The 17,999-nt window shown below is 45.2% G+C and overlaps 1 protein-coding gene across 1 annotated transcript; it reads right to left on the bottom strand.

Moving 5' to 3' along the window:
- Nucleotides 1-812: 812 nt before the first annotated feature.
- Nucleotides 813-17,182, bottom strand: LOC104617119 (grainyhead-like protein 1 homolog; the record flags this gene model as incomplete). Its single annotated transcript, XM_010282354.1, has 8 exons — nucleotides 813-927; nucleotides 2,691-2,755; nucleotides 4,546-4,631; nucleotides 6,281-6,369; nucleotides 6,472-6,509; nucleotides 7,916-8,055; nucleotides 10,352-10,403; nucleotides 17,024-17,182. Coding segments are annotated over 8 exons (744 nt in total), but the record flags the coding sequence as incomplete, so codon positions are not given.
- Nucleotides 17,183-17,999: the final 817 nt, after the last annotated feature.

Here is a 17,999-nt window from a genome sequence, read left to right as displayed (position 1 = left end):
TGCCTTCTATGAACGTACAAACGTGTGCTCACCTTTGGTGCGTGTTAAGGGTTTGTCCATTTTTAAATAGCTATGTTAAATATCTGTTTTCTCTGTATATGGCATCCTTTTAGATGGGCTTCATTGCATATATTCACGGTATATACAGAACACCATATTTTATATATATTATATATCACTTGTATGTACACATTTACAAACCTTCAAAAAATATATTGCACTTATATACAATATAGCTTCATCTGATGAGACTTCACACAGTTACTAAGGCGAGTTCTTCATAAGCAAGGCAGTTTTACATTCCCCCCAAATGACACAAGTGATTTCAACGGTCTGCCCTGTTCAAGAGTAAACATTATAAAGACTTTTCTCCAACCTGCACGCAATTCCTACTAGTATCAATTAGTAGTTTTGCAGCTCTACCTAGCGAAAACAGTCCAATAAAATGGTATTAGCTGATAACGGGCTCAAACATGGTTACTGAATAGATAAATAAGATATCACCACTCTAAAAGGCCACCTTCCAGGGGTTTCCCCCTCCCGTATTTACTAGTGTTTTATACATGCTCTCTATTTAATCACTCATTTTTGCTTGCTCATTTCAAGTGTACATAAGGTCATGAGCATTACAATGTTCTTTGGAAAGAACAGAAACACAAATGCATTAAGCAAAACCACTGCTCTGCTCCCCAGAACAAGTCAACATCTGGCTTTCTTCTGGAGAAGGCGGCTAGTGTTTTGCCCAACATCCTAAATTATGGGAAAATGTTCACTTGAGACCTTTGTTTAAAATCCAGAGAGGATCCATGATCTTAGATCTCAGTGAGAGTGAGCTTGTAAGATCCTCCAACTTCTTCAATCTGCAACTGGAAGGTATCTTCATTAGAATAATGTTTCACGATGTTATCATCCATGTTGACCAGAATTCTAGGGGAGGAAGAAAAAAGAAAACAAAAAAAGGCAGTCAGGGAGATAATTACAGTTCTAAATGCCAAAGGCAACAAAGGTGCCCTCAAGTCTCAGGGAACCTGGACTGTCCAGAGGTAACACAAGGTCCCTGTTCACCTACCTCTGACCCATTGCTTCCTATAGCAGATCTAGCTTTTCTTACCTAACCTTGCCATCAAGGCTTAGAGCCACACTTCTAGAATCTGAATGAAAGGTTTAATGCTGGCTCCTTTAACCAGGGAAGGAGGGTGTCGTGGTTTAGCCCCAGCCGGCAACTAAGCACCACGCAGCCGCTCGCTCACTCCCCCTCCCACAGTGGGACGGGGAAGAGAATTGGGAACAAAACTCGTGGGTTGAGATAAACATGGTTTAATAGGACAGAAAGAAAGAAGGGAACAACAATGATAATACCAACAAAGGAATGTACAAGAACAAGTGATGCCCAATACAGCAATTGCTCACCACCCCGTGATCGACAGCCCGTCCCCGAGCAGCGATTTCCGCCCCCCGGCCAACTCCAGTTTATGTGCTGGGCATGACGTCGTATGGTAGGGAATATCTCTTTGGCCAGTCTGGGTCAGCTGTCCCGGCTGTGTCCCCTCCCAGCTCCCCGTGCACCCCCAGCCTGCTCGCTGGCAGGCCAGCACAAGAAGCTGGACTGTCCTTGACTGCTCAGCAACAACCCAAAACATCAGCACATTATCAACAGTTTCTCATCCCAAATCCAAAACACAGTCTCACACTGGCTTCTGTGAAGAAAACCAGCTCTATCCTGGCTGAAACCAGGACAGAGGGAGATCTCAAGAACTGGTAGAGCTCCTTCTGAAGCTGCAGACCCTTGGGCAACCTTGGGTGTCTGAATTGGTTTGTTTGACAGCTATAAAAAAAAGCAGCACAAACCCCTACAGAGCTTGCAGGGAAGAAACTACTGATGCCTGGCTGCTTCCAGTCAATACCTGCGTGTTTGTGTGTGTATACCCACATGCATGTGTGCACACACACAAAACCATCCTCAGTGGTGATTTAGCTACCATCAGTTCGAAACTTCTGCAGTTATTCTGCTGAGGTAATTCTGCTACGAAAGCACAACCCTTGAAACGACATTCCAAAGGTGATTAAAGGTGTTTTTCTGGCCAGAGGGGCTTTGGGGAAGGGGCTAAGACACTGAAGTGACTTTAGAGAAAAAACAAGAAAATTACTGAGATATTAAAAGGAGGAAAAAAAGCAGACATTCAGGAATTCAATTATTTATGTTACAAAATAAGATGCCTGTGGAGTGTGGCCTCTGTGGGGAACAGGTACTTTGCAAGTAAAGTTTCAATTTAGCACACAAAAAGACAACCAGGTTTGGTAATTATAGCCAAATTTACACATAGTGAGTACAGTTGACCACTGGAACAATCTAACATGGGTTGAAGTAGGTTCTTCATCACTGGGAGTCTTTAAACAAACTGAACTCTTCTTCCTCTGACATGATCACCTCTGGTTCAAATAGCAAATAACTCCGATAGGTCCCATGACTTGTATTTACCCAGAAAGTCAGACCACATATTTCTATAGGACCCTTCCACTCTTCTGCTCTATGAATGACATTGGAATAGGATTAATACGTTGCGTACACACACCGGCAAATGACATCTGCATACATGCAGTGCATGCAGGAATTAGAAAGCATATATGCCTACAGGTTTGAAAAAAGGAGTTCATAGTCTCAGACAGTTGCTACATAGGTATATACTCACCCTTTTTTACATTTTTTGAAGATTTTTCCTATTTTGTCAAAAGGAACCTCATACTTGTCAGATATCTAGAACAAAAGCAAGCAAGCACTGGTGAAGCAAGGAGACTGCTGGCATTGTCTTCCACTTACTATTTTACAGAAAGGAACAAAAAAACGGTCTGCAGATCAAAACAACCGTTCTGACCTATAAAGGCAATACTAAATCCTGAACTACAGCATAAGCCTACAGAGGAGAACCCCTCCTCTGCATTTTGCCAACTTCTGTGCAAAAATTTTAATCATGTTCTAAACCTGGCCACTGACTTCTCATACAGCAACCCTCTGCCCCCACACCAAAACGCCCCCGCATTAAAAAGCCACCCCACACCCTGGTTCTCATCTTCTCTTGGCTCTCTGTTCTCTTAGCATATAAAAAAACATTTTTAAATTCAGTGTCAGAGGGATCAGGTGAAAACCAGTCACCACAGCAGCTGGTGGAGGAAGAAAATAGCAACAGATCGAAGACCTCTGCTGCTAAGGACATGAGCTGATCAGAAATGTCCCCCTTATCCAGCAGGGTGACCTCAGTGTGAAACCACAGCCACTAACCATGGCACTTCATCACACAAACCTCCAGGAAGTCACAAGGTCAGTAACCCAAGCCTGGTTTACTTTGCCAAATAGCTCTGTCACACTGACAGCAAGTACCAAACCAATATACCATTTCAGGATGCAAAAGCACAGGGGGTTTCCTCCAAGCTACAGTTGTGAGCTCTTGGTTCCTTGCTTTAAGAAATCCAAGCAAAACAAAGGCTCAGCTTCACTTCAGGACCATGGGATAAGGGAGGACTTGATAGCCTTCACTCCCCCTTTCCCGTTAGCCCCCATCTCCAGCCTGCCTCTGTTGGCAAAGCCCCACAGCCAGGAGAGCGCCTCAGGTTACAGAACCACCTCTGGGTCCCAAACCTAACACCAAGACCTGGCTGTAAAACCCCAAAGCCTCCGTCTTCCGAGCATCAATGAGGCATTAGTCACAGAAAGAGGCAGCCAGAAACGTCAGTTTTGAGCTCGTGCCAAACATTACGCCATTCCTTGGAGTTAAGCTCTGTATTTCCTTTGCAGCACTGCAGCAGCAGGGGTAGTGAAAGGCTATTTTGGAAGTCAAGTACCAGAGAGCAATTTCATGCACATGTGCACAGATATATAAAAGTCTTCAAGCACACTCAGAAGCTGGGATTTGGAGCTCTTCATAAGCAGGTTATCCAGGGGGAGGGGAGGCCCCCAAACAAGGCTTTGAAAGGCTGAAATAAACCCAAGCCACTGAACACATTCTGGAAATCACTCCATCTTCTAATTAAAACACCCTCTCTGACATGAAGGACATCCACAGTGGGAGTCTGTTGACTGTTTTTTAACAAAACTAGGGAAAGCCCTACACAGCTGCTGCTTCTGCAGCTTGGCCAAAGCAGAGCCTACATAAAAAACGAGTCTAGAAGGCTTGCTCTCCAGCGGTGCCTGTCATTTTGGGACTGTCTCAGGCATCCAGTCATCAGGCTGGACACCCTGCATTTTCAGGAATACTGAGAAACACCTTCTTACACCCAGACCCCACATATGTGGGGTAAGGTATCTTAAAAGGCAAGCTTCCTGAAGTCCCTTAATAATGAATTAAAGCATTATTTACATTAATTTCCATGGTATTGAAAGGAAATCAGCCTTATGCTTCTTACCCAGAAGAGCAGAAATATGTGGACACAAGCCATGATTGAGAGTCTAAGTTCTGTGACTATTCAGTGTACAACGACTGGATAGCCAGGGACTACACTTGCTTTTTCTCAAACTGGAGGCAAGGACTGTAAAACAACCTTATTACTTACTGCTTCCATTAGACCTTTCAGAGATGGTGTCTTTAACATTAGTGCATCAAAGACTTCCTCTGACTCTTTTCGGACATAAAGCAACACTGAAAAGCGAATCAGAGAGAGGAATTTACTGCATAGTTGCTCTTCAGAAACCATCTGCATACAATAGTAGCTAAGTACAGAGTAACATACGTTGAGTATCTCACAAAGATATACATACATTCAATATACATTGAAGACTGCATCAAAAACATACATAGCTAGGTTAGCTCAAAATACAAACACACACCTTGGAGACTCTTGGGTATCCATATCTCACAGGTCATCTGCCGTAAGACTTTGCACAATAAAATGATTTGACAGATGCTACCACAGCAGGTGAAGCCATCCTAGCCACCTCCTCATTTTTAAATACTTTTTTTGTACAGTCCTCTGCTCCTCCTATGCTGTCTCATCTCTCTTCCTACCCCTTGCCATGTTTCAGTAATACTCATACCACCCCAGCTGACACACAGTCTCCTGCTAGGAGGGGAACGAAAGAATGAGAAACCCAATTAGGTAAACATCTCTAGCGTTCTCAAGCTAGCAGAGAGTCATCATACGTAACATCAGCCTCATTAAAAACTGCATTAAGGCTGAGGAATAAGCCATGAGAGCAAAAAAGCTTGGACTCCTACAGCTCTGCTGTCTTTAATCCTTCTTCTAATGACTAGGTATTACAGCCTGGGTTGTTTACAAGGGTTCATCAGCCACAGCTTTGACACACCTGCAACATAGAACAATTACTGGCATATCTAATTGAACAAGACAAACTCAGGACAGCACAGCACCTTGATGAATTTCCTCTGTTAAAGGCAGGTTTAAAGAGGGAGGACTGTAGATTTTAAAAATTAAGACAGCACACACACTCTCAGTTACAGCATGGGTCAGATGATACACCGGCCAAGGGAGAGAGAATCCCATGGGTCTTATTTCATGGCATACAGCAATAATAAAAAACAAGAAGTCTCATTTCCTTTTATAAAATTCATCCTTCCTTACTAGTTTATCCAGACTACAGAAGTGCAGCCCCCTTAAGGAGACTTGCTAGACTTAACCTTTGCCACATCACAAGTTTAATCCTCCTCTTTTAATCCTTTAAGCTTTGTCATGGTCCTTCCACACGCTATCATCATCAGGCAGGTAATCCTCTACACCATTTTCACAGGGACCTCTCATCTCTTTCCACAACAGCACAGCAACATCTGATCCCACATCAAATTGCAAAGGTTGACAACAGGTTAAAAATAAGTAGAATGTTCTCTCAGTTTGGCTCTCAGTGGCGAACAGCCTGTTTTCCAGCACCATGAAAGATGCAACAGTTTTATACCTAGAACCAGTTCTTGGCATTCATTGCTTAAAGTCCGAGAGACTTCCAGAGTATTTTGTAGTGCCTTATGTGACAAATTCTCTCCCCGAGTCCACCAAGGAGATTGGTAAATTGCTCACCTCCTCTAAGTCTCTCTCCTTACAGGTTCAAAGACAATTAGTGTCTGAGTTGGCAGAAAAACCCAGAAATTCTAACATTGTAAAAGGTTTGTGGAGCTGAACTACATCCTGATATACAAACTCTTTCTATAACTATTCAAAGCTAGAAAAATCAGGCTGAAGTATACTCCAAGATAAATTAAAACAAATCCTTAACCTCAGATGCATCTCTATCATGACAGACAAATGCTCCAATAATTCAGTCTCTGAAAGAAAATAATACCTCTTTTTGGCTCTTCTATTCTGGCCATCTTATTCGGAGTAGCGATAAAGTCCTCTTCACCGATATAGGCTCCTCTCTTCAGGTTGGAGCTGCCATTGACAGGTAAAAAAGTTAGCAGCAGTACAATTACAGGGACTTACCCCTCTGTCCGAGGGCAAGACTTCAGTAGCCTGAAGTAGCACAGCTCTTACCTTTCACCCTCCAGTTCTTCTGAAGCAACAGGAAGGACCTTTTAAAACAAAGGGGAAATGTTCTTGACATACACAGAAAAACATGAGCTGAATTAGCTAGCTAGTGAGAACCTTATGTGGTACTCAGTCCTCGGAAAACACTACAAAGGGCTCTGAACACTACAAACAAAGTTGCATAAGGACAGACCCATTCGCTGGTGTAACATGGTTTTGTCAGCAATGCTCTCGCCAGCCTCTAAGTGCTCTCTGTTAATAGCGACTTAGCAATAGCTTTGTTTGCGTTAAAAGAATCACTGGCATGGAACAACAATCCTGCTGCATGGCAGGAGCAGAGGTCCAAGAGCATCAAGTTAGAGCAGAAGGAACCCCTGAGCCCATGGCAGGAGCTGCAAGGGACAGGCAGATGGCTCACCCACCAGCTCACTCATGAGCACATTAGGGCACAGGGGGAAACAAGGCTGTCAAGTGGGGAGCCAGCCACGACTACACTACTGCAAGTAAGACACTTCGGTCCAAGCAATAAACATTGGCCTTCATTTTAATACACATGTAATACCTGTGCTTAGGGTTGTGCAAATTTTATCCAGAACTAGAATTAATTTCCTCTTGCTATCTTTCCACCCTGTATCAAACGACACTTTGGCTCAGTCTTCCAAAAGCCAGTAAGCATCATCTTTACCTCTTTTCATAAAGAGAAATTAAAGGATCTCAAACAACAGACAGAAACACACAAGAGCTAACCAGCTTTCTATCCGGACTGGTGTAGAGTCTTCTGACAAAGCTCAGCACTACAGCCTTCATAGGAAAACATGCAGATAAGACAGCCTTATGGATACTAGTTTATTCTCCATCCCTGTTAGGAGTTTAGGCAATGGTCTTATTACTTTTTAAGGTTTAAATTCTGTTAATGCATACCAGAATCCCCAGCACAGGAGAGTTCAAGATTTTGAAACTTGACTGCACTCTAATTTTTCCCTTCCAGTTTCCTGTCAGCTGGGACTTTCCAGGAATGCTGAGGCAGGGCACTCTGGCAGCGGATCACAGAGCCAACACACTTGCCAGTTCCACAGAACGGCTTTTCACTGCGCAGCAGCAGGCTGGAGGAGCCTCAGGTCTACAGCAGCGCACCAGGAACCCAATGGATTTTAGAAGAGAAAACCAGCCTGCAGGTCATTCAATGAGCTCTCAGCTGGAGATGCTTTGGAAACATCATTTCAGGTTCATAAGTAAATAACTTATTCATAAAACATCCCCAGTTAACTCCAGACAACGCGACTAGGAGCAACATCTCTTGCTCTCATGAGACTCAGCTTGTATTTGTTTACAGCATCAGTGCAGATAGTCTGGCATTTCATACATATGCATATCTACACACAGCATCCCAGGCTTTTTGCAAATACAACCCACAGCCCTCCTCATCGCCACACCCATGAGCTTTACTTACATGAGCACCACGCTGAAGATTGGCAAAGTGAACGTCGGGAATGAAAAGGACTGGCTGAGTGTCTAGATCCATGAAGGGCTTGAAGATGGTGATGTCTGTACGTTTGTGTGAGGGAAGCATTGGCACTTTGACATCAGAAACTGGAGAGACACCAAAAATTGAAATAGAGGATAGTGAAGACACTGATGAGGCTGTGGCTTCCCTACATCATTTAAGAGGCACATATGCTGCTGAACAAGGGTACTCTGCAGTCAGGGTCAAAGGGAGAAGCTCCTGTGGTAGAGGAGTTTGAGGCTGGGTTGTCTACCTCTCAGATGAGGGCCTGGACCCTGAGGAAACAGCTCGTTTCAGAGAGGAGTAGGAGTTTGCTCCATCTCTCCAAGTGAGCTGCTTGACTTTGTTCAGATATTAAACTGGGCTAGAGAACAGTCTGGCCACTCACCCCAACAGGGGAACACAGGTCTTCCATGTACCAAGCAAACCATCCAAACAGAGGGCAAAAGCTAGTCTAAGCCCCCTCTTCTCCCTATCTGTTCCCTCAAAAGGTTGCTGGATTTCCCATACCAGGAAGGCAGAAAGATGACAGAAAACCTGCAACCCATGTGGTTCCAGTTGGGAACCTCTCAAAGAGACAACACCACAAAAGTACTACCACACTACAGAGGTGGTACAAATACTGCTTCTTGCAAGATGCTACATTTAGAGTTACATTTCAATTCCACACTGTCAAATTTTGTATTTTTGTTCATCTCATTGTTCATCCTGGTCACCTCAAGCTGCCAGACCCCAGTTCATCCCCCACCCTGACCAGCACTGTCTTCCACAGAGCACTTCAGCTCTCACGACGCACCAGCTGACATGCTACAAGCCACCAAGTGGACAGGCTTCACCCACACAAACTCGTGAGGCAGGAGGTGCCTTAGACTGCATTTCAGACACGTTCATGTCAAACTGACCCCGGCTGAAGACTTCCACTCATTTTACCAGCTGAAACATTTCAATTTTGGGGTCAAATCAACTGCAAGCAGAACACTTCACTTTCGTGTCCCCAGTGGAAAATATACTTTTTTTTTTTTCCCCTTGCAAAACTGATTTTTTGGAAGATTGTTCAATCCCTGTAGAAAATAATTTTGTCCAGATGTCACAAACTATTTCTGCTGTTGATGAGTCCATGCACACATGTCATTTGTCATCCTGGAGGTGGGCATAGCAGCTTATGGCTTATAGCAACCCAAAACTTCCCACGCAAGAACTAAACAGCAATGGATTGTACTTTCCAGGAAAATAAAGGTCACATCAGGCTAAGCCCAAGCCTAGGAAATTCACACTGGAAAGCAGCTTTTGTAAAATCATAAGATACTGGAAAGCTCTAGTGAAACTGTTTGCACTTTCCAGCCATTATGCAAAGAGCTGCATGCAGTAATCTTTTGGGAGCTGTCAGGGCTACTACATTTGTGAAATGCTAACAGTATGCTAAACCTACTTTTCCACAATGTACTTTGGGAAAAAACCCAAAAACCCAGCCCTTTCTGCAACCGCCCTTGAGCAAATGGGTTCCCTTCGAGCATTATCTTCTTCTGAAGCTGCTCCAGCAGCCTGTACCTGCTGCGTCAGGAAAATCCTGCCCAACAGGCTGTGAGGTGCATGCTTGTTGAACCAGTTGGACTGTTAATAGCACGGCTCTGACAAGCACACTGAGCAGAGCAAGGGAGAGCACGCATCTGCCCCGTGCAAAGGAAGAACAGGGAGATACGTTTTCCTCTAAGCTGGTGAATAACTAGTCATCCAAACACAGCATCTGTTGCAGTCATCTGCAGCAGTTAAAGGAAAGATGCTCAGCGGGAAGAAGCTCTGCAGCTTTTACATACTACAAGCGCTGAGACCTTCACGCGTCCAGAAACAACTTCTATTGAAATTATTTACTAAGGACCATTTGAAGAGTGAGTGTGGGGCTGGGAGGCTGGAGGCTTAGTCCCAAGGCTGTCACTGCCTTGTGGCAGAGTTGTAAACACATTTTTAACATAAGTTAAAGCCTAAGTTTAGGATCAAACTGGAAACATTTGGAGCAGCTCCAGTTCTTGCTGCCACCTGGAGCTGCAAGCAGAGCCAGCAGTGCCCAAAAGTCCCACCCTCACACAGCCACTTCAACTGCTAAAACCCAGACCTGACTGAATACATAGCAGGACCCTGCCTTGGACAGGAAGAACTATGTAGAAGTGAAGTCCTAAGTGACTCAGTATGTTGCAAAACACAATTAATGGCTCCGTATGCAACTACTTTAAACAAACACTATTCCACAGAGCATAAAAACTGACTTAGGAGACTTCTACTGCACAAGTTATTTATAAGCAAAATGAGATCTAATATTTAAAATACCAATGGAAAATAATTTCTACTTACAGGCATTCAACTGAGAGCTGGGGTCAGTGCACTTGCCTTTTCTTTTGCTTTGCTTTCGCTCTTCATCCCTGATCTTCCTCTCTGCTCCCTGCCAGATAAGAGAATAAGGGAAGGGGGAGAGATAGAAGGTCTTTTTATTTTTTGGCAGGGTTTCAGCTGCAGAGGCAGGAACACCGATTCCTCCAGAGCTGTGTTTGTGGAGGTCAGCTCCATAGTACCCGAGCTGCAGGTTTGCCAGAGTGTGCCAACTTTGAGATGTTTACTTTTGAGTCCTGTGATCTAATGAAATCCAACATCAATATCCAAGATGCAACCACTTGCTTTTCTTTCAGGTCACATGGACATATGATGACAAAAGATACCCACAGCCGTAACAATTGTATAAAGTGAGATAACAGTATCTGAAGTGTTTAAAACAATAAAAATTTACAAGTTCCCTCCATTTAAGAGTTCACTAGTTCATCATTAAATCCTGATCTATAAAAGTCACATCACACTTGGATCACCAAGTGCAAGACACTTCCCCGCGCATTGCGCATGGAGCCAGCGGCAGTAATAGCAGCCTCCGCTGAGCTCAAGCTAAAGACACACATCAGTTTAAGGTAGGCATTACTTCTTCTCTTTTTATCAGGGCCAGGCTATGGTAGAATCCACAAATACCTAACTGGGTTCACGCCTACACAGTTCCTGGCCCTCCAAACCAAGCAGCAGTGGGGAGAGCATCATATTTTCTGCAAGGTGCAGGCAGCTGTGACTGAGAAAAAGAAGAAGGAAAGAAGGTTTGTACTGGAATCATGTTCATTCTCCAGCTCTGCCCAGACCTCCCACGTGACTGTGGATTGCATGAGGTGGTAAGCCCACAGTGGATCCCCAACACTCAACCCTGGCGCTACCACCAGATCACTGCCCAAACTGGTATACACAAGTTCTACCCGTCTCCCAACACCCTCCCACAAAGCAGCCTGAAAGTAACAGTTATCTGGCCGCAGGAAGCCATTATTTCTCATTCCCACCCCTGCAAAGCGGCCAAAACACACCCACATCCTTGCACAGTGCTGGGGGAAGACTAGATTAGCTATGGCAAACAAGATGCCAAAAAGCATGTGGCAACAGGGTGGGAAACGGTGCCTAACGGTGCACAGCATGGGAGAAGGGCAACAGCCCTCTTAACCTCCTGGTAAATCAATACCCTATACGTGACAGGATGCCTATGCCTGCTATGTAGCAGTGGGCACATCTGCCCTAGCAATAAAAAAGAAAATTAGCCTAGATACTTCATGTGCCTTAACACAGGTCACGTTTTCTCCCACCTAACAGCAGGGACACAAGCAGCTTCAGGCAGCCACTGTGAAAAAGAGAAAAAAATTACTAATGAGGACACAAGCATTGCCAGCTTTGCCTGACCCCATAAAGCTGATACAGCCCACTATAGTGAAGACACCACCTAAACCTGAGCGTAGCTAGGCCCGCACTCCTCTGACTTCCCTTACCGGAACAATCACAACATCTCAGCTTGACAGCAGAAAGATCAGATTTGGCTCCAGCCCTATGTTCTACCTCTCACATAGAAATAATAAAGTTCTGCTACTCAAACACTGTGCTGCAGAGAACAGCACCTGCTTCCTCATGGTGAACATGCTAATCCATCAAGAACGCACATTTTGAGAAAACCTCTGCCCTCCCATAGCTACTGCCAGAGTTCAGCTTGAAAGTCAACCTGTTCCAGGCTACAGGGGCCCAGGTAAACACATGTGGAGAAGAGGAGGCTGAGGGGAGACCTTATCACTCTCTACAACTACCTGAAAGGGGGTTGTGACGAGGTGGGTGTTGGTCTCTTCTCCCAAGTAACCAGCAATAGGACGAGAGGAAACGGCCTCAAGTTGTGCCAGGAGAGGTTTAGACTGGGTTCTTTCCCTCAAAGTCTCCAGTTGTGTAACAGACTCTTGGGCTGAGAAAAGGAAGCAGCATTTTGGGGAGAGCTGCCATCCCTCCCTCCCACACAGAAACGTGATGTACTTGATAAGCAACAGAGATACAGGGAGAGGATGCGATGTCAAGTCACAATACACTGGGATGTGGACCCTTCATGACATCGCGGGACTCCCCGCTTCCACACACAGGCTGTGTCAGTCGGATGTGCTCCGAAGATGGAGGGCTGCTCCTCATCGCCTCTCTGCACACCCTCTTGTGCTGGGTACAGCTCTGGCACACAGCCCACGAGCCATTCGAGCTCCTCCTCTGCCCTGTGGCCCCAGCAGCCGAGCTGCCAGGGGGTACTGGTGGACAAAAAAATTGGACACGAGCCAACAGTGTGCACTTGCAGCCCAGAAAGCCACGTGTCCTGGGCTGCATCCAAAGCAGCGTGGCCAGCAGGTCGAGGGAGGGGATTCTGCCCCTCTACTCTGCTCTGGTGAGACCCCACCTGGAGTCCTGTGTCCAGCTCTGGAGCCCTCAGCACAGGAAAGACATGGACCTGTTGGAGAGGGTCCAGAGGAGGCCAGAACAATGATCAGAGGGATGGAACATCTCTGCTGTGAGGACAGGCTGAGAGAGTTGGGGCTGTTCAGCCTGAAGAAGAGAAGGCTGCAGGGAGACCTTACTGCAGTCTTCCAGTACTTCAAGGGGGCTTAGAAGAAAGATGGGGACAGACTTTTTAGCAGGGCCTGTAGCAACAGAACAAGGGTAATGGTCTTAAACTAAAAGAGGGCAGATTTTGACAAAACCTACGGAAGAAATTTTTCACATTGAGGGTAGTGAGACACTGGCAGAGGTTGCCCAGAGAGGTGGTAGATGCCTCATCCCTGGAGACATTCGGGTCAGGTTGGACGGGGCTCTGAGCAACCTGATCTAGTTGAAGATGTCCCTGCTCACTACAGGGGGGGCTGGACGAGATGACCTTTAAAGGTCCCTTCCCACCCAAACCATTCTGCAATCATGCAACAGAAGGAACAGTCTCAGTGTTGCTGCCCATCCACACCAATGCTGCCTCACACCACCTGTCTCCTTCCAACAGGATCTCACTTGCTTGCTCCTACCATCCCTTAAAAACCTTCACACAGCACTGCCCATCACTACAAGACCAACAGCAGGTCCCAGACGACAACACTAGCCACAGCCTGTGAAATCTTGTATTTAATCTTCCCCATGTGGATGCTTAGCTGAGGCACCACTTACAGCAAAGAAGGCCTTTGTACTCTGGGACAGGTCACCCCCAAGACGGCACAGCCCAAATATTGCTGGGACAAGCCTGAACAAAGCTTGTGTCATAACATGCCACAGGATGCCATTACGCCCATACTGCTTTGGTCAAGTTTTGAAACCACGTAGTATTAGATGAAAACCAAATGTCCTGGGCACCTGTGGACCCCCTTTCCACAGAGAGAGTGTGAAGGGGACAGCAGAAACACATGAAGAAACTTGGTTTCAGAGGCAGCAGCCAAAAACTAGAAACAAGTATCAGCAGCTTTCCCTTCCACCCCAAGCGTGGTGTCCTGGTTTCAGCCAGAGTAGAGCTGGTTTATCTTCACAGAAGCTAGCGTGAGACTGTGTTTTGGATTTGGGATGAGAAAATGTTGATAACGTGCTGATGTTTTGAGCTGTCGCTAAGCAGTCAAGGACAGTCCAGCTTCTCATGCTGGGCTGCCACCGAGAAGGCTGGGGGTGCACGGGGAGCTGGGAGGGGACACAGCCGGGACAGCTGACCCAGGCTGGCCAAAGGGATATTCCCTACCATATGACGTCATGCCCAGTACATAAACTGGAGTTGGCCAGAGGGTGGGAATCGCTGCTCAGGGACAGACTATCGATCACTGGGTGGTGAGCAATTGCTGTATTGGGCATCGCTTGTTCTTGCACATTCCTTTGTCGGTATTGTTGTTGTTGTTATCATTGTTGTTTCCTTCTCTCTTGCTGTCCTATTAAACTGTTTTTATCTCAACCCACGAGTTTTTTTTCCCCAATTGTCTCCCCCCATCCCACTGGGGGAGTGGAGGTGAGCAAGTGGCCGTGTGGAGCTTAGTTGCCGGCTGGGGCTAAACCACGACACATGGGAACGCTCCTCCTTCACTCCTTTCCCATGCAAAGGCCACCACACAAAATTAACTAAATTGTTTGACCTTCCGTAGGATATCTATCAATTTGTACACACAAAAAGAGACAGCAGAGGACTGCCATGCCAGCATCTGGGTTCAAAGGCAGTTCAGGCATGCAATGCAGGCACAGCTTTAACAGAGGAATACAAGGGACCTACACAGAGCTGTCCCTGTTAGGTGGCCACAGCATCATCATTTCATGCTGTTTTTCCCAACAGACCTTCACACTACAGCACTTCTACAAGTAAGAGTGGCCACACGAGGACAAACACATTAAGGACTGCAATATGTGTGGATACTATAGTAATGATGGTCCTGTCAACCTTCAAGACCAGCTGACTGACTACTTTAGATTCAAAGCAGGGCACAAAATGTGTGCTCCTTCTGAAATGCCAATGCTCTTACAGGAGCCTGGAGAAGGTGGCTAGTGTTGGGGTCTGCAAGTCAGTACCTGCAGCTGTAAGGACACAGGTCTGCTCACAGGAGCACTTGTCCAGCACCTCAAACAAGCGTTTAAGTACACCGTTTGATTCAATGTGGTGACAAACATTATTCAGCTTGTCGGCCTCCGCCCGCAGCTCTCATTGCTGGACCTGGCCTGGATCTGAGAGGCAGTAAACTTCAACACCGTTTCTTATAAATGCAAATTGCAGAATCACCACACACTGACCTCACACTGGCTGCACGTTCACAGAATGAACAACAGTCAGATTAAATACAGAAAAGTAATCTTTTCCTCTTCCCTCCCCTCCCTTTTAATTCAGGTCCAATTCGCAAAGTATCTAAGGAACGGTCAAAATCCCAAAGGAAAATACAAGATACACTGGCATTACAGTACTAACAGATTTGCTGAAATTTATGGTAGAGACTCAAATGGTTTCCTTTAAGCTATGTGCTGACTACACGCCTGTCCTTTTATTAACCAAGTTGTCTTCTTCACAGTGGCAGAAGCCTGTCAGAAGTTGCCCAGTCTATTACTGACACTGCTAAAACTAATGAGTAAAAGAAGGGGTGGGGGGGCTTCCCTGCAGCAAGTCTATACTCACTGGTATCATAGAGAGTACAGGCTTCTAGCACACAAGACTCCCAGATAATGAAAGAGCTTAGATGACATACTTGCCTTAGTCTTACTATCGAGGGGGGAAAAAGAAAAGAAAGAAAAGAAAAGGAAAAAAAAAAGCCTAAAGAAATCCCACAAGACTAAAGCCTCTTAGGCTTACTGCCAAGCCTTTAAGATAGGTCTGGAGAGCATTCATTAACTCCCTGGTAAATTCTTTCCAGAAATCATCACAACAGGAGCCATCTCGGAAGGCACTTGAAGGAAGATGACTAAGTAGCTTTATGCTGGCAGGCAGCTACAGGCAGCTTCTCCCAACCATGGAGGAAAGCAGAGGGGCCGATTTAAAAGCATATAGATGGACGATAAAACGTGGCAGGATGGGTCAATGGGGTGCTACAGCAGAGGCAGGCTGTAGAGGGCTCCATATACTTCAGGAGGTAAGTGGAGGCAGAGCAATGGCACAGGAGATTTATCTTTGCGGCAGTGTCCTGGGGGATGACAAGGCAAGACCACACAGTATGTAGCCGGTGCAAAGCTAACGCAGGGCTCGAGAGCGGGGGGTCACGAGCCCGTCTCAGACCTGCAGCTGCACAGAGAGGTATCTGAGATATCACTCGCAAAGAGTCTGTGCTATGAAGACGGAGTCCGGATGCAAAGAATGAGACGCCCTCATCAAGTAGGAAGTCTGTGTGGTTCACAGCAATCAAAAGGACTGGGGAAGTCCAGGCGGCATCCATCCCAGCCTAGAAAGATCTTGGTCACTCTGGAAATAACAACATTTCACGTTATTTCCTCTGGTCCTCCAAAAGACTGTTCAGGCAGGAACAGGTTACAAAGATTGAGAAATGTCCTTTCTTTGCAAACTCAGTTAAGCTTTTACAACTTTTTCAGCTCGGCTCCTGCTACATTTCTTTCACAGCTTCTGGTGAACAGTGGCTTTGGGAAAGGTGTTAATTCTGTGTCCTAAATGCATTAGGCAGAGCAGTCAAATTACAGCACCCAACCAGCTTGTAAATGTGCTTTGTTACACTGCTGTATCTCTCAGCAGAACAAGGAAAACAGCAACATTCTCTGTTCACAACTAGGACAAGATGGGCAAGTTACTGGTTGTTTTTAGTAAAAAATGCAGTAAGAACGCAGAGAGAAATTTAAAAGGATCAACATGACATAGTTTGGGCAAAAAGACAAGTCTCCACTTGCTCCAATCAACTGCAATGATTTCTCGTACTGAAGACACTCTGCAGGACTTTGCAGTGTCTGGAGTACCAACAGCCAGTCTTCTGCCACTGACTGACCTTTCTCCAAAGTCAACACTCAGGAACACTTCTCAGCACTCCAGCGTTTTGAAAGCAGCAAATTTATCTGAGGTCATCATAACATCTATGAGCCAAGTAGAAGGGGTTGGATTTTTTTCCTTGCAAAGGCTGAACACAGATGGGAGTTTTCAGTGAGCCAAAACAGGAAGTGGGAGAATTAGGAAAATAAAAAAAAAAAAAAGATGCTAAGCTGTGGAACAGCCTTCCCCAAAGGGTCAGTGGAACATTGACCCAACCTTACCTTGTCACAGAAGACTTTAATCTGGCAGTAGGCTCTGTGGACAGGTTTGTTACTCCTATTATTGTAGCTGTAGGTGTCGATCTGAAGATTCAGGGGTAGGCCTTTAACTCCCTTCTGAGAGGAGAAATCCGTGCTGAGGCAGTTCACAGAAATGAAAACCTGCAGAAGAGAAAGCAGCACCTGTCAGTAGTGACACACAGACTCCTGGCTGGCCACTGAGCAAGGGACTACGCAATTGCGTGCTGACATCTAAATGCTGGCCCCTGCCACTACAAGCAGCACCACCTTTTTTCTGAGAGATCAGGTAAAATCCCCAAGCAGCAGTACAACATTCTTAATTCTTCATAGAAGCTATCGGGGGAACAAAGCCATTTTGTCCAGAATAAATGTCAACAAACTCTCCAAATTTTATGAAGACTCCACCCATCTTTCCCAGATATTTCCGCCCAAGAGATGTCAAATGTTGTCATCAAACTTTTAGCCAACAAGGAATCCTCCTACACCCAATCCTCAGTGCCTAGTGTTTTACCATCTTGGTAAGAACACAACCATGCTTCAGAAAAATTTACGTTATTTTGGGCAAGCTGAAACAAAGCTTTCCATGAGTTTTACATAAGCTGCTGTGAGAGTACAGCTTATGCTTGAAACTACTCTGGGGTTTTTTGGGTTTTTTGGGTTTTTTTTTTTTTTTTAAATTATATTAAAAAACCTTGAAAAATATTAGGCGACGTGTTATCTTTAAACACAGGAATACCATCATTATTTCAGAGAAAGTTTCTAGGCTTTACACTTAAAAAGATGAATGCTATTTTGAATATTCCCAAGTAAGACCTGCAATACCCTGGTTAATGTTCAGCTCGAAGAAGAAAGAGTAATATTTTCATTATTCTAATAAAAAAATTGAATTATGGGGAAAATTAATTAAGAGTGATTTTGAATATATCTAATTTCGTTTTCATAATTACAAAAAACCAAA

This window comes from Phaethon lepturus, unplaced genomic scaffold, assembly GCF_000687285.1.
Source record: "Phaethon lepturus isolate BGI_N335 unplaced genomic scaffold, ASM68728v1 scaffold12212, whole genome shotgun sequence".
In the NCBI taxonomy this organism is placed as follows: domain Eukaryota; kingdom Metazoa; phylum Chordata; class Aves; order Phaethontiformes; family Phaethontidae; genus Phaethon; species Phaethon lepturus.
The sequence above is the reverse complement of the archived record's forward strand: the minus strand, read 5'-3'. Positions and strand labels throughout refer to the sequence as shown.